General features: G+C 44.3%; 1 protein-coding gene across 1 annotated transcript in view; it reads right to left on the reverse strand.

Annotated features, from left to right (window-relative positions):
* Positions 1 to 721: 721 nt before the first annotated feature.
* Positions 722 to 16,953, reverse strand: part of LOC144762144 (solute carrier family 22 member 7-like) — a 235,376-nt gene continuing 219,144 nt past the window's right edge. Inside the window, exons 10-11 of the mRNA XM_078647294.1 lie at positions 3,021 to 3,227; positions 722 to 795 (exon numbers count right to left, since the gene is read on the reverse strand). Coding sequence (XP_078503420.1) covers positions 735 to 795; positions 3,021 to 3,227 — 268 coding nt within the window. The 3' untranslated portion in view covers positions 722 to 734. The remainder of the gene's footprint in view (positions 796 to 3,020; positions 3,228 to 16,953) is intronic.

Raw genomic sequence — 16,953 nt, forward strand, 5'->3', positions numbered from 1 at the left:
ATAACCCGGTGTCACGTGTTCGCTTTTCCTAAAGTATAGTTTCCTTGCTAGGGTTAATCCTTTCAGGCAGGGGCCCCTTCTCTTCCATAACATTTATCATATAAGAAACCAGACATTTGCATTGTATTCTTTGCCTAGACCATAGCCATAGTGTGGGAGGACACTCAAAAGGTGAGTCTTGTCCAAGGAGTCTTGTCAAATGAGTTTCCCAGAGCATGAAAGACAAAAAAGATGTCCAGAATGAAAAAAATGAGTACAGCAGCACATAATCTTCTGCTCAAACGTTTACCAACCTTGTTCTGACAACCCCTTGACTGTGGGTCTGTTGACATAAAATCACCACCATTTTAAACAGTGCACATGGCCAGAGTTTTCAGCTTGGCAGCAGATGAAAGTTTGTGGGCTTCCACTCATCTGCTCTCCACATAAATACAGTTCTATCCAAAGGCAAACAAATCCTTCAAGAATGTAATTTAGTCTCTGGTACACTAAGCATTTTAAAGAGACAATGGAGCTGAGAATGGTGCTTCACACAATCTGTGTGGACAAAAGCAAGGAATCAATAAACAACCTCAGTAGAAGGCATCACCCAGAGGGTTACAATATGTTACATCCCATAGTGGTTGGATAGATTGCAATCTGTGCTCCTTAGAGTCTTCTGTCCTGAGATCTCTGTGAGTCCTTGGTTTCCAACTCAGCCACAACCACACTCCTGCAGAGCACCATCAGCGCTGTTAGAATGTGTGCGAACGAACATCTTCTTTGGGATCTACGGTGGGACATATGATTTCAGACCTGGTGAAAAGAGAAATATGCTGTATAGGTTATACTTAAAACCTGCAACAAAAGGTTTGATTTTTCAGCATTTAATTCATTACCATTGAAGAGTCATTGGCTAGTTGATAAGTCACTGTCTAGTAACCTGTTCAAATCAATGGCTAACAAGCCAAGGGGCAGATGTATCAAGGTTTTTTTTTGTCGCAAACGCTGCAATTCGCAAAATAGCAGCGTTTGCGACAAAAAAAAAGGGATTTGGAATGTATCATGCAAAAAGCCTCGCAATATTAAGGAATCGCACATTTTGCGATTCCTTAATACTGCGTAAGCATTTTAAGAAATCGCAAATTGCGATATCTTAAATGCAATGTATTAAGCATTTCAGTTATGCAAATTTTGACTAAGAAATCGCAAATTACCACCAACTTGTACTTGGTGGTAATTTGCGAATTCTTTTACAAATGCACTTTTTGCATTTTGTAAAGGTGCCATGTACGCCATAAGCACACACACATGTCGATTTCTGGGGTGCAGCAGGGTGTCCTTGAAATTATTCTCAATTTGCGATTAGCAAATTGCGAATCGCAAATTGAGAATAATTTCACATTCATTCCAATGGGCCTCCAGACCCATAGAAATGAATGGGAAATTATTCCTTAATTGCGATTAGCAATTTGCTAATCGCAATTAAGGAATTTTAAGAAATAGCTAAAAAATAGCTAATTTCTACATACATACCATTTTGCAATTCTCAAATAGCGATTCCTTAAAAATCGCTATTTGAGAATCGCTAAAGCGTATCTTGATACATCTACCCCCATGTCATAACTATGAGCGGCGGAGGGGTCCTCACTTTTTGTAGTGATAAAACCACTTCTGCAAAGAAGAGTTAAGATCCTACCTGGCCAAACACATGTTCCTTTTATCTTTAATCTGAATGTAGGAAACACCCAATTTACATCATAAGATGTGTCAGCATTGCATGCAGACAAAGTCAACACACTCATACAGTGAGAACCAAAAACATTGTTGTTTTGAAGGAGCGGGCGTCTATATAGGTCCACAGTGAAGTAATGGGGCATATTACATATCTGCTAAATGCTACAAGTATGCCCCCTTTACTCTCTCCTTCAACTTGTGTATCCTCTTGCTGTAAACTACAACCTATTTATAAAATAAGGAGTGTGGAATATGTGAGGCAAGTTCCCTGGAGCATTATTGACAGCTATTCCATTGAACATTACCCCTTTGATATGACATGCCCTCAAACAGACAGGGGTGAAGAGAAAGCAATGTAGTTTATAATAAAGTAAAAGAAAGAAAAGTACCAATTACTAAAAGAAAAAATAACTAATAGATGAACAATCCTCTGTATTAGCTCATCAGGTTACACAGCAAACAAGAGTCTGATGAAAGAAAGCTAGAAGAAGGGTTACATTATTATAATGATTAATATGTCTGTATCCTTTCTGTGGATTCTGTAGAGTTGGACCCACGTCTCCTCCCACCTCAAAGCCCTACACTGGCGTCCCATCAGCAAATGAAGCCAGTTGAAACTGCTCACCCATGAATACAAAGCACTTCACAACAAGGGTACAGCCTACTTCATCAATAAGGTGAACTTCTACCAACCAACCCACAAACTTTGCTCCTAATCCCTCTTTTTGGCCCACACCTCCCGCATCCACAGAATCAGGGGGGTGGCCTTACCTTCTCACCGGATGTATGACGGTACAACGCGTGGTATTACCACGCGTACCGTTACAACGCGTTTTTTTACGACGCAAGTCCTTACCACGACTTGCGCTGTAGGGGTGCTGGACTTAGAATAGTTAAATTTACTATTCCAACACCAGCCTACGTACAGTATGGAAGGTGTTGGAATAGTAAATCTACTATTCCTTGTCCTTGAGCGCCCTCCAGCGCAAGTCGTGGTTACGACTTGTGTTGTAAAAGACGCGTCGTAACTGTAGTGCGGGGTAACATCTGCGTTGTAAAGGATGTTCCCCTTCTCACACCTAGCGGCCAAGTCCTGGAACGGACTCCACCTCTGGCCGTCCCCACCCTGCAGAAATTCAATAAGGACCTGAAGACTTGGCTCTTCGACTATTTTATCACAGCAGCAGCACCCCCGGCCCCTTGATACCCTCAGGGGTGATAAGCAGTGCTTTACAAATCCTATTTGATATGATTTGATTCATGAGGATGGTTACCCTACTGATCTCTATCCAGACATGGCTTACCGTGTCTCTTCAATATCCTTTATTGTATCAGGCAGCTCCACGTTGAGAGTCTCAGGAAGTAAAAAAGCGACCAAGCCGCAGACAATGGCGACCGAGCAGTAGATCACTTGTGGCAGAACCTTCCATACTTCATCCAACAACAGGACCAGTGGAGCCAGGGACACACCGATGCGGGAAAGAAATAAGTTGTACCCGATGCCATTTTGCCTGTAAGTACAAAGTGAAACCAGACTTGAAGCCTTAGAGAACCATGTACAGACTGGGACAGCTCACATCATACTTGTGTTCAGTAGGACTGTGAATGCACTTCATACATTATCCTCTTGATCATTTCTACTTGAGTTGTTTGGTTTTTGCTCCAGAAACACTAACTAAACTTTGTGCTGAAAAAGGGAAGAAGGAGATGTGTTCTGCTTCCATTCAGACTGCAGGGCTGCCGCTGTGGTGCTGGGGACACTGCGAGGGCAGCCCCCCTTTCCCCACCCCCCCTATATGCTGGAGGATTGATTAGGGCCTTTCTCCCAGTGAAAAAGAAACTGCAGGAGCTCAATCTGCATTCCGCTATGCTCTTCCCAGCACGGCCTAAAATCATGCATTTGGGGAAACAGGTATTTTTTAACACCCCACAACAAGCGCAGGACTTCCTTAAAAGTCTGCCAAAGCAGCCAGCGGCCCGCGCCTCTCCTCCCCACCCCCCGGATGAACACGGTGGCGCCTCCGACATAGAATGAATGTAACGCCGCACTGGATCTGCACAACTCGCTGTTTTGTAGACAGGAACTTGCTGTCGCGACATGCCCCTTCCTGGACGCATCCTTTCTTCCATACCTGCCGGGAGTGGAAGGGGAAAGCTGAGGTAAAGACATTGAGAGGAGTGGCCCCTGCTGGCTCTCCCCTTTGCCTAGTGATGCTGGGACTACAACGCCCTGGGCACCACTGACTTGGTAAGTTCTCTTTCCTATTATTGTGACCTGCAAGCTGATAATGACAGTACCCTGGAGGACTCCTACATCCTGAAATGGTCACCTATTAAGCCATAAGACCTAAAACGTGCACGGGCATGAGCTGACCCTATACTGTTGCCCGAACGCCCTCGCTACTGCGAGGTGTTGGCCGCCCTCTGGAACCCACCCACCAGGTGAACCCTTACTACTGTTTGTATTTAGGCTGAGGTGAAAGGGATTTAAGGGTTTTGATCTTTTTCTCTCAGTATATATTGATTTGTTTGACGTTATGTTGTCTCTTGAGACGCAACACAACAGGGAGGGCGGAGGGCAGGGGCCACAGCAGGTTTGGGCTGCTGGTGTGGGAGGGGGAAGGAGGAGGTTAATTTCTTGCCACAGAACTGTAGTTTATTGAATTGCCACACAACACATTGGTCATCTGTATTAACAAGTTATCTGGATACGTGACTGCCACCTAACACACATCGTTGATGAAGATATGCTCTCATGTCAGCCGCCGTACATGACCCCCCTACCCATCCAACATACCTGTTCCTCACGTGGAATGTGCGGGTCTGGGTGACCAACGCAAGCGCCGCCACATCCTGGCTTATCTAGACCGTGACAATATACATTGTGCGATGCTGCAGGAAACACATTTTAATCCGAGCATCACCCCTACATTCATCTCTCGATGGCAAGCTATACCAGCTTCTCTTGCTACTCCTTGTATGCCTGAGGCACATGCATTCTAGTGAGAAAATCTCTCCCCTTCACTCCTATAGGGTCTATGGCAGACAAACAGGGCCGATACTCTATCATTTGGAGAAGATTGGCTGCACAGAATTTTACATTTGTCTCCTGCTATGGCCCCAACTCCAACGATCCAGAATTTTTCCGGATACTCTGGAGGAAAATCCTGGAAATAGGCTCCACACACTTGCTATGGGGAGGGGACCTACATGTGACCATTGATCCTGCACTGGACCACTCACACCCGCAACCACACCACTACTCCAAATCCCAATCCAATTTAAAGCTAATTGTCACTGATCATGGGCTAGTAAATGCCTAGCGACATATGCAACCAATACAGAGGGAGGGTACCTGCTTCACTACAGCCAGTGCTTACTGGTCCAGGATAGATGCATGGCTGCTCACTAAGGGACTCATACCGTGGTTGACACATGCACGTCATTTCCCTCGCACTTACTCTGACCACTCCCCGGTGCTCGTCGCTCTTACCCCTCTCATGAACGATCTCCATTCTTGAACTGGCATCTGAATCCCCTGTCCCTGCTTGACTCTGTCTTTAAGCAAGAGCTTGAACAGGAGATCATGGACTTCTTCCTGTGCAATGAAAACTCGGTGACGCACTTTTCCACGATTTGGGAGGCATTTAAAGTCACCATTTGTGGCCTGTGCATTGCCAAAAGTGGGGGAATCTTGAGGGACATCAGGCCCAGGATACGTGGGCTTGAGGAGGACCTCAAACAGATAGAGGCCCAAATGCAGACACCTCCGATGCCTGAGCTACAGGCACAATTTAGAAGCACGCTAGATGAATATCAAGACACAGCTGAAAGCGAGTGTAAGTTCAGAGGAAAATACTACAGGGCGCGACAATATGGGGAAGGTGACAGACCAGGGAAGGCGCTGGCATCCCTAATCCGTCCCCAGCGTTTTTCTAATACGGTTCTTGAAATTTAGGATGAGGATGGCCAGACACACAGGGATACAGAGAATATAGTAGAAACCTTCCGGAGAGTTTACAAGAGTCTATATAAGACTCAGTGGGACCAATCCACTGAGTTTGACTCCTTTTTTGAGGACACAGCGATTGCGTGGTTGGGGGATGGCCAGCGGAAATTTATTTTACAACATCAAGAAGATGAATAGATGGTGACGGCTATAATGTAGTTGGCATTTGGGAAAGCACCGGGGCCGGATGGCCTCCCAGTGGAATTCAATCAAATCTTTCATCACCGGCTCATCCCGGCCCTGCGACATATCTTCGAAGAGGCTAGGGAGACCGGGATTCTTCCCCCCCTCTATGCGAGAAGCACATATCATCTCCATACCCAAGCCAGGTAAATCTGCTACGGATTGTGACTCGTACAGACCCCTCTCCCTAATAAACGTAGATGCGAAAATCCTAGCTAAACTAATTGCCAACCGCATCAGCCCCCTGATGACTGCATTGGTACTCCCGGACCAGTCAGACTTTGTGCACACTAGAGGCATCTTCCACAATTTGCGTATGTTGTTCACGCTACTGCAAGACGTAGATCCGGAGATAAACGCTGAAGCCATATTCCTAGATGCCAATAAGGCGTTTGACTCCCTGAAATGGGACTTCCTTGCCTTTGTGCTGCAGCAAATGGGGTTCCCCTCTTTCTGGCCTGGATCAACCTGTTGTACTCAGTTCTGCAGGCACGGATCCTCATTAACGGGATGCAATCGGCCCCCTTTGCGATAACCAGAGGCACCCAACAGGGATGCCCGCTGTCACCCCTTCTATTTACCATTGCCATCGAACCGCTGGCGGCCAAGGTTAGACCGTACCATCGAGAGTACCCCCTGATCTACCCGGAAAGACACATTTTAATATCATTGTATGCAGATGACCTGACCTTGTATCTGAGAGACCCCGACGTAAGTCTTAATCCAATCCTCTGAGTGCTGATAAGGTTCGGCAGACTGTCAGGGATAAAAGTGAATTGGGGGAAGTCCCAGATATTTCCCCTGACTGACTCCACCCGTGTTTTGAGCCTGACTATTCACTCGCCTGGTGCGCAGACTCGGTCACATATTTGGTCATTTGCAGCTCCCGTTGCCGGGAGGACTTGATGAGGGACAATTATGGCCGCCTACTGGACCAACTGACGGAAACATTTACTAAATGGGTTTCGATGCCCCTATCCATGGCTGCTAGAGTGTCTTTGATCAAGATGGTGATCTTACCTAAGCATCTCTACCTTTTCACTAACATATCCTGAGTCGCTATTTTTTTAACAGTATGAAATCATAAATGATCAGATTGACATGGGGTAGGAAGCAGCCCAGACTGGTGTGGGAGATCCTCACGCATCCCGTTGATGCCGTAGTTTTTGAGATCCCTGACATCGAACTATACTTTATCTGTGATAAACAGATACAAGCAGGGTATGGGGCAAAAGACGACTGCACTGATCCCCTCAGATAGATAGGCAATTGAAAAACAATGCCTGTTATGAACAATTGAAAGAACATCCGATATAAAAAATAGAGAGGTTAATTAATGCTCGACTACGGGAATGGCATGAGTCAGGACTCATCTCTGACCACGAATACTGTTACCTACAGGCGCATGGCAGTAGATATCTGTGCATATATATGTGCATATATATACTCCCCAAAATTCATAAAGGGGGAGTCTTTCCACCAGGAAGGCCCATCATTTTGGGGAATGGTAGCCCATCGGAACATCTTTCAGAGTACATAGATGGGTTTTTACAACAACTAGTTAAGAACTTGCTGGCATATCGCAAGGACAGCAGAGATGTCCTCTGCCAGCTTGAGGATTTTGTATGGGACAGCAAAGACCTTATGTTCATAACCATGGACGTAGAAAGTCTATCTACGTGCATTCACACAGACGGTGGTATAGAGGCTCTTAAACGTTTCTTTTATAAAAGGAATGCGAAGCATTTTGAGCATACTACGTTGCTTCTTGAGATGTCACGCATGATACTTGACATGAATGTTTTACTACATGACGGAACTTGCTTCCTACAAAAACAGGGGACAGCCATGGGTTCCAGGTTTGCTCCATCTTATGCAAACCTTTTTATGGGTTTGAATGAGATGGGGCATGCCTGGGGACCAGGCTCCAGGCAATGGAGTGATAACATCATTTTTTATACAAGATATATTGATGATGTTTTACTTATTTGGAATGGGTCTGAAGAAGATCTACTGTCTTATCTATCCCATCTTAACAGAAACACCTTTAATGTGAGATTGATTTCCAAATACTCAAGAGACCATATGAAGTTTTTGGATCTTAAGTTGTATATCTATGACAATAAGATTCAAAGCGATATGTTTAAGAAAGAAACCTCTTATAACAGCGTTACAGGCCAAAAGCGCACACCCTAGTACAACCATAAATGCCATCCCGTATGGCGAGATGGTTTGCGCCAGACGAAATTGAAGCCAGGATAACACCTTTCTTTAAGCATCGAGGGTACTCGGATAATTGCCTTCAAAAAGCTAAGACAAGGATTATGAGGACCAATAGGTCAAGCACTATCATCCAAAAATGTAAAGCACGAAGGAATAATGAAAATGAGAATGTTGTGTTTATAACACAATATGATCTCCATAGTCATCGAACATATAATATTTTACGAAGAAACTGGCACCTCTTAACATCAGCTCAGTTGCCAACAGGTACCATTTCGGATAAACCGAAAGTGGTGTACAAGAGGAGAAAGACATTAAAAAATGTGCTCTGCCCTAGCTATGTGAAAAATTAAAAACAAGGTGGGATCACATGGTTAAAGAAAAAACCTATGAGCTTCGTTGTGTGCGGATCATGCAACATTTGTCAATATAGCAGGCATAAGATATTGGAATTTCAATATAATACGGAAAGGCAATTTAAAATGAACTCATTTATTCCACAACAATAGGAGAGAGTAAGGGTTTTTAACAAATCTGTGAGGTGGGAACTTCCGGTCCCCTTCTTAAGTATTCAACAGCAAATGGAGGAGTACCCCCTGGAGGCGTAACAGAGAAAGGCTCTGTACTTAGAGCTTAAGGCTCAGTGAAGCACAGTGTGCCCAACCTTTTTGCAGGACAAAGCATGTCCTTTTAGAAGACCCCTCACTCACCAACCTGGTTGGTGACGTGCTTCATCATCGGGGTCCCACCCCGAAGGCCGAGTGCCAACAGGGTGTGCTTCGACACCTGACTACAGTGGAGCGGGTATATTTTCTTTTTTATATGTGCAATAGTTCTAAAGGTGATAAGTGGTTTAAAAAGGGGCCAATACTTCTCACTGCAAGACTTTATTCCTGAGTGATTGAACCCCCATAAAAAAGAGATGTGACACCTATGTCTAATTAGGTAGACTCCGGTGTCTAAGACGTGTAGTGTTTAAAAATAGCAACGTGTGCTATGTGATTTTTAAAATTTAGGTCTACATGTTTCAACCATCTTGCGATTGTGGGTTTTCGTCAGGACCAGTGTGGGTGACCTGGGTGGTACGCACACGCTATGGTGCGCCCTGCCCACGATCACGTGAAAATTGTTTGGAACCACAAACTTGTGGACCTTTGCAAAATATAGACTTCTCCCCAATCTGGAAGAAAAACTGAGAGAGCGGTGTAAGCCGCTATATGGGCGTCCGGGTTCCAAGAGCTGTGCTCACGTCACTTGTGGCTTCTGCTCATCGGACTGGAAACCTACTTGGTTCCTGTTTGGTATGCCCCGTGGAAGTCCCTAAAAAAAAATTAACACCTTTTAAACTTTAACACCACCTTCACTGCATATGTTATTGGGGTCAATGCAATAAAATCTATGTGGGCTTGCAGTATCCGCAACTTAAAAATGCGTATTCAGCAACATGTGAGGGCGATAAGAAATAGAGACAATAGATATCCAGTCTCTAACCATATACATGAAACACATCCAGAAAAACAAGGCATATGGTTTCATGCGATTGACCATATAAAAGCTCCAGAGAGGGGCGGGGACAGAGTGAGAATGTTGCGGCAAACTGAAGCCAGCTGGATCTGTCGCCTCAGAGCTATAAATTTGGGTTTGAACATCAATAATGAAATGTATCACTTTTTGTGAGTGAATTGTTTGTTATTATCCAAGTCCAGACATGAACTTTGGGCTAAACAGTAAGCTTAAGCTAAATTACGGGTTGCGGTCTATTCGCATATATTAAAATAAGATAATACCGGATGGAATGTAATCTGTGACTCTTTTCAATATATCGAATCCAGAAATGGATTGCAGTTATGCGAATATATGCCTACATGCTACCTCTAACTCTGTGCACATTTGAACCGATTTTGTGTCACAATTATTGAACTGTGCGTGGTTACCTGGCCAACCGGTTGCCCTTTAAATAGGGGCTGTCTGTGCAATTGTTTTAAATTATGAATACCACTTTGTATTCGAGCACAAGTTTAAGTTCAAAAGACAATGCCTGTGTAAGAATTTATGTTGAGTAAAACCCATGGATTTTGACTTTCTAGGGTTTGAAACTTATAAACACAGCGGTACTAACCTTCATGGATGTGACCTATGAAGTCTTCACCATTGTTTGCAACACTTCTCATTTTCTTTACTGAGGTATATGCATCCATGGATAAATGAGCATATTCGCTTTTGTCTTAAATAGATTGAAAACTCTGCCATACATTATATAGTTGATATTTGTCCCTTAGGAAACTATTGGAAACAAGTACGTTCACGCCTTATGAAAATTAACCTATTTAGTGATGAAAAGAAAGCATTTCAAATAAATTTGATAAGCGCTCATTTATAGCCTAAATAAATGTAGAGATCTGTAGTCGGGTATCTTTAACTGGAACCGAAAGTGATGTCTCCCAGTGTACTTCATGTTTGTTTGCTAACTATAACATCAAGAAATGTCCTCTCCATTGTGTTTTGTAGGGAACTTACCTGTATTTGACATGAATGAAATTGTAAAGTATTGATATGTGGCCCTTTGACCCTCCTCTTTTTGTTTCCTTTTTAAATTGAAAATGTAATGCATAGGTTTTGAATCAGCAGGTCTGAATCTGAATTTGGTTATAAATGAAGCTGTAAGAAGGAACATATCAGGCTTCCTGTGGCTTATGTACTTCGCCAACGCTTGTGATATAAACCCATGAACTTGACTGAAAATTTCTTTTAAAATGACTTTTTCAATATAGCATTTTAAATGTATAGTTTTGTATTATTGTATATATTCTGTATATATGATGTGATGTATATAGTGTCTAAATGTGTCCATATGTATTTGTTTGTAGCCCTGAAGAAGTCCGTAAGGACGAAACGTGTTGGCTACCTCGTGTTTTTACAACAAAAAAATAAGATTTTTGAACAAAGAAGTCATTTCATGACCTGCTCTTTCCGTTTTTGAAAATTTGTTTCTTTACACAATGCTCTTATGACTAAATGAAGTGCCAGATCACTATTTGTTAAGCTATACTTTATCTGTGCCCAGGCTCACTTTGCGGCCTACTGGATACAACCCCCCTATATGCCTCATATGCCAGAGGAAGGAGGGCACATGGCCCCCACGCCCTGTTCGGCATATTTAAGTACCCCTACAGTTCCTATACACTTGGAGACCAACACTGTTCAACGCACCACTCGTGCTTGGAAAGACTTGGCGCAGAGACTTCAGTGCCCCTTACTGTACTCACCTCTGGCACCGCTGCGGGGGCAGCACAACTTACCTGTCACGCAGGAGTGGGGATGCTGCCGGATGTTACGGAAACTCTCCCTGCTCACTTGGGGTCAACTGTACACACAGTGGACTTTTTGCAGCAGTGAGGAGTTCTTTGGCACTCCCCCCATCCCCACTGGAACGTTTTTATTATGTACGACATGAGGGCTCTCACACCCTGCTTTCCACTCGAACCGCCCATCATGGCCCCCCTGCACGTCTTACTACAACAGACATCCCCAGAGCATGTAGTACCACGACTATACTGCACCACAGCGGGAATGGGAGAGGGTCCCCGCCCGGCCAAGATCAGGTGGGAAGAAGATATGGGACACCCCCTCACGGAGGACCAGTGATCCTTCTGCTGCCGTCAGACTGGTGAAATCTCAGTGAACAGCAGCTTACGTCTCATACACTACAGATATTTACACCAACTCTACTATACACCCACCCAACTGCACCGTCTCCCATTGCGTGACATTGACTGCTGTGACAGGTGCGGAGCGGAGGGTGCGGGTTTGGACATCTGGCCTGGGACTGCCCACTAATACGGGAATATTGGAAAGAGGCCCTTAGCGCATTGGATGAGATGACCGGGGTACATGTGCCTGACACCCACCTTGTAGCGCTCCTGGGATACACTGAGCAGCTACCTGTTAAGATCCAAAAATGCACCTCTCTGGCCCTCCTGCTGGAAAAAAGATGGATTGCATGCCATTGGGGGAGAGGAAGGGCTCCCAAATTTAAGGAATGGCTGAACAACCTTATACATTTTCAGGAACAACTTCACACTTATGCTGAACTCATGCCACCTACATCTCACCCACAGGACATCTGGGCACCTCTGCAAACATACCTCCTGAAACACACTGATACCAATGTCATAGGCTTGGATCACTTATCGGAGGCAGCAGACGGGCGTGAGGAGGAGGAGCATCGGGAGGCAAGGAACTCATGAGAAGTTGGAGGAAGTGGAATGTTCTGAGAGGCGCGACTTTTGGGTTCGGGGAATGGCAACGTGATCGGAAGGTGGCACATGGCGGAAGAACGAGCTAGTTATAGTCGACACAGATTGAGACCAGTGACATAAGACCTGTGGCTTTATGAAGTTTCTGGGAATATTTATGTTTGGTTGAGACCTGAATAGTTGGCTGATTGATTTGCATGACGCGGCCGGCCCAGTGGGGTTGTAGGCGGCTTGCTGTGCTTATTCCCCTACCCCCTCTGATATGAACTACAATGTGGCGCAGTGCCGGCCCCCTGGGATGTAAGCACCCTGCTGTGTCAGTTTAGCAAAAAGTCAATTAAGGTCTTGTTGAAAATTAAAAAAATAATAATAACTTCAGCATTGGGTAAGGTACAGGGGAGTAGTGGCAGATATTATAACAAATTACTATTACATTAAAAGATAAAGACACTTGTTTAGTACTAAAAAACTTTAACTTAGTCTAAAATGTAAAAAGGAGTGTTAAAAATCTAGATAAAAACAGGTAAACATTCACTCCCTTCCTAGACCTCCTAGTGCCTGCTACTCACGACATAATCCGTCTAGACAGAGCTTTGAAGCTTGGTGGTGGTCTAGCCTGTATACACCGGAGCACACTATCTGTCTCCCACTCGGAGTCCTTTATGCCATCGTCATGCAAATATCTTTGTCTCAATACCTTTATTCACATCCTTCCGGTGTGCAAACTACACACATTTTATAGCCCCCTGGGGACAACCTCCCCTTCATCAAGCAGTTAATGGAAATCGTCTCTGGCAATGTTGATTCTACCATGGCCCAAATATCCCTCAGTGATTTCAACCTTCCCTGGTCCAACCTCCATGACTAAGCTGTAACATGCCTCAAATCCTTCCTAATTGATCACGATCTGATTCACCATTGTGACCAGCCAACCCATAATAAAGGAAAAATTCTGGACCTCATCATCACCAAAGGACACACCTTCACTTTGGACACCATTACCCTGTGTGATTGGTCCGATCATCACTGCATCTTCTTTTTTATCAACGTGGAAGTCTTCCAGAGAAAGTCTCAACCAACAAAGTAAAAAATTTGGAAAAGGGACCTCAGAAATATCAACACAGCAGATCTAGCAGCCCACTGTATATCAGCCCTCTCTCCACAAGTTGACATGACTGAGGTACATCCACTCACTAACTTCTACAACTCTACCATCGCTAGCATCAGGGATTCCATTGCTCCATTAAAACAACAAAAAACTTAAACACGGAGCGCCGCAACCTTAGGGCAATCAAACGATCCTGGAAATCAAATCCATCTTCAGACCAACTAATAATCCTTAGAACGATAAGGAGTTCCTATAACAAACAAATCAAGGTCGCGAAGGATGACTACTTCAGGTCCCAAAAGAAGAAGAACCAGGCAATCGAAGACCTTAAAAATGACAAATCAATAACACCACCACCAAGGGCGGTGTTACTGAAGGAGGTCGTCACCCCTATCTGGACAAAGATTGTCAATGTGTCTCACAAGGTACGATCCCCGATTGCCTAAAAGCTGCTCAGGTAACACCTATCCTAAAAAAGCCTACAGCAGACAGTATGGACCTTAACAACTTCCGCCCTATCTCTAACATCCCCACCCTAGCCAAAACCCTACAAAAAATGCATCCAATCTCAACTCTGTACCCGCATTGAGAATTTCCACCTCCTGGACCAACACCAATATGGCTTCTGGAGTGGGCACAGAACTAAATCAGCTCTCACTCACGTAATGGATGACATTTTAAAAATGCTTGACCAAAATGAATCCTGCCTCCTTGACCTTTCCTCAGTGTTTGACACTGTTAACTATGACAACTTCCTATCCATTTTGAAGCACAGAATGGTTCTCGTCCTTCCTCCACCACAGATCTCTAGGAGTTAAGGCAAACCACTCTCTCTCTCCCAGCCATCACCAGTATCCATGGGGGTCCCCCAAGGTTCCACCCTATCCCCCATACTCTTCCATCTGTTCTCGGAACCCTTAGCTAATGCACTAAATTCCGCGGACATTCTCTTTCATATGTATGCGGATGATATGCAACTCTATCTGAAAAACTCCTCCCCGAATATCCTCATACCACTCAACTCTACCCTAATAAATACTCAAAACTGGTTAACTGAGAACCATCTTTTGTTGAACACCTCCAAAACAGAATTCCTTCTCATTTCTCTCCCGAATCACATCCCCAAAATAGAACTTTGGATGAACCACCTCACTGCCTTCAACTGCTCCCCCCTCATTGTTGACTCAGCCAAATCTCTCGGACTCACCCTAGACAAGCACCTAAACATGAAAAATCATATCAGCAATGTGTGCAAGGGAGCTAATCACCAAATGAGGATACTCAGGAATCTAAAACCGTTCCTCCCACAAGTGGACTACAAGGAAGTGGTCCAAACGCTTGTTTTGCCTAGGCTAGACTAAGGCAGTGCTAAGCTCTGTGGCCTCCCCAAATATACCTTGGCCCCACTAAGGGCTTCTCTGAATGTGGTGGCCAGATTGGTCACGGGTACCAAAAGAAACAAGCACATCTCCCCAGTCTTAAAATCCCTAAATTGGTTGCCCTATGAAGCAAGAATTCAACTAAAGACTGCCTGTCTGTCTCACAAAAACCCTCAATTTCAAAACCCTGAGTTATCTAGCGCAAAAGCTAGAATGATCTGTAGGGAGTACACCTTCTAGGAGTGTTAACACTCTCCTCCTGAAACCACAGATCTTTCGCAAAAAGAGAACGTGTCAACGAACTTTCTCCGGCTTTGCGCTGAAGATCTGGAACTCTCTCCCACCGGAAATACACAGAATCTCCTCCAAGGTTGCCTTCAAACTGGAAGTAAAAAGATTCCTCATGAACAAGTACCTACCTTAAAAGGGTCTCAAATCGTCTGCTCTAATGCTCTGGACATACACCCTAAATCCTGCCTTTGGTATTATTCTGCTCTACTAGTCACTTGCTCCCCTCCCAGTTCACTATAGTCCAATTATTATATTTACCTTTGTTGTCCCTTTTGTTCATAACTTTTTGTTTGATATGCATATTTGATTTACTTGGGTTGGTATTCCTTTTGATGACTGTACTGCAACTATTACCTTCCTCTCCCTCAAATTGATATCCTTTGGGATCATGTTTGCGCTATATAAAACTTTATAAACAAATAAAATAAATAAACATGCAATACAATATGTGCATACCACATTACTCTGGTCGGTACATAATGTAGTGTAGATTATACCTACTGCTAAACTAAGAATTTCCTACTAGAGTTTTATTAATAATGGCTCTGCGAGTTGCCACACGGAGTATAAAAACATCGAGATGAGAACACAATAGGTGTGTCGGTTTCATACTTAAGGAGCCTAAACGCCGCTGTACAATGTCTTCTCCCCATGTTCCTGCACAATTGTAGTAGCCACTGCGACCTTGTCTTTCCATAGGGGGGCAGAAAAAAAGAGTGAGGATTTCAGTTTCCCCTGCTCCGTCACACCCTGGACACTCTAATGTGTGGAAGCCCTGCCACTTGTTAGCGAATGATCGAAGCAGGAGCACCTCGTGTCTAAATTTAAAAAAAGTTTCTTCGCTAAAAGCGGTTGTATGTAATCTAGGGCCGATGTGAGCCTGTATTGCTCAATTATTTCCAAGAACCTGGAAGTTAGGCAGCCCGCTTGGTCCGCCATAGTTGAACCAATTTAAATTCTCTGTAGGACTCGAGCAGTACCTTCCTAGAGGCCATAAGACAGATCTCTTCTGGGGATGTCCACATGTGTACCCTCCCTAGAGCCTGACAGGTATTTCTGATATAAGCTAACCAGGGAGTCTTCTTGCACCATGGAGCCTCATAACGTCCTTCAATTCCTCTTTATATTCGGCTAATTCTGGTGTGCTCCAAAGGCTTCGCCAATAAAGCAGGGCTCTAAAACAGACCACATCTCCTATAGGGCTAATCCCTAAGTCCTTCCTAAGCAGTGTTAGTAGAGAGCTAGTAGGAAGAGACAGAAATTGCCTAAGAAATTGGTTCTCTGTTATTGAGAGGGAGGCATCTGGATGGTGGCCCCATAGTTCTGCCCCATACAGTGCCGAGCCCCTGGCCTGAGTCTTGTATATTTCTGCTGACGGACCTATTATTTTGTGTGAGCAGTTCTTATAGTCTTATGTAATACCTCCCATTGATTGGGTTAGTTTTAGGCTAGCTTTCTTTATTTGCGTCCCCCATTCAATTTTTTCGGTAAGAGTGATTCCTAAGTAGTCAAAAATGAACACCCTCTCTAGGGGCCTTCCATCTAATCGGGGATTTGGGCAGTTCGTAGTGTTGGCATTAAAGACCATATACTTGGTCTTTTGAAGATTAATCTCCAATTCCCGATTGTTGCAGAAAGTGCTGAATGCATAAAGCGCCCTCTGCATGCCCATGGGGGATTTGGAAAGTAAAAGTGTGTCATCCGCAAACATAAGAGCTGGAATTTAGCGGTTTGCTATCATAGGTGTGTCAATATCTTTCCCCTCCAACAGAGATTCAATAAGACCAC

This window comes from Lissotriton helveticus, chromosome 6 (genome assembly GCF_964261635.1).
Source record: "Lissotriton helveticus chromosome 6, aLisHel1.1, whole genome shotgun sequence".
In the NCBI taxonomy this organism is placed as follows: domain Eukaryota; kingdom Metazoa; phylum Chordata; class Amphibia; order Caudata; family Salamandridae; genus Lissotriton; species Lissotriton helveticus.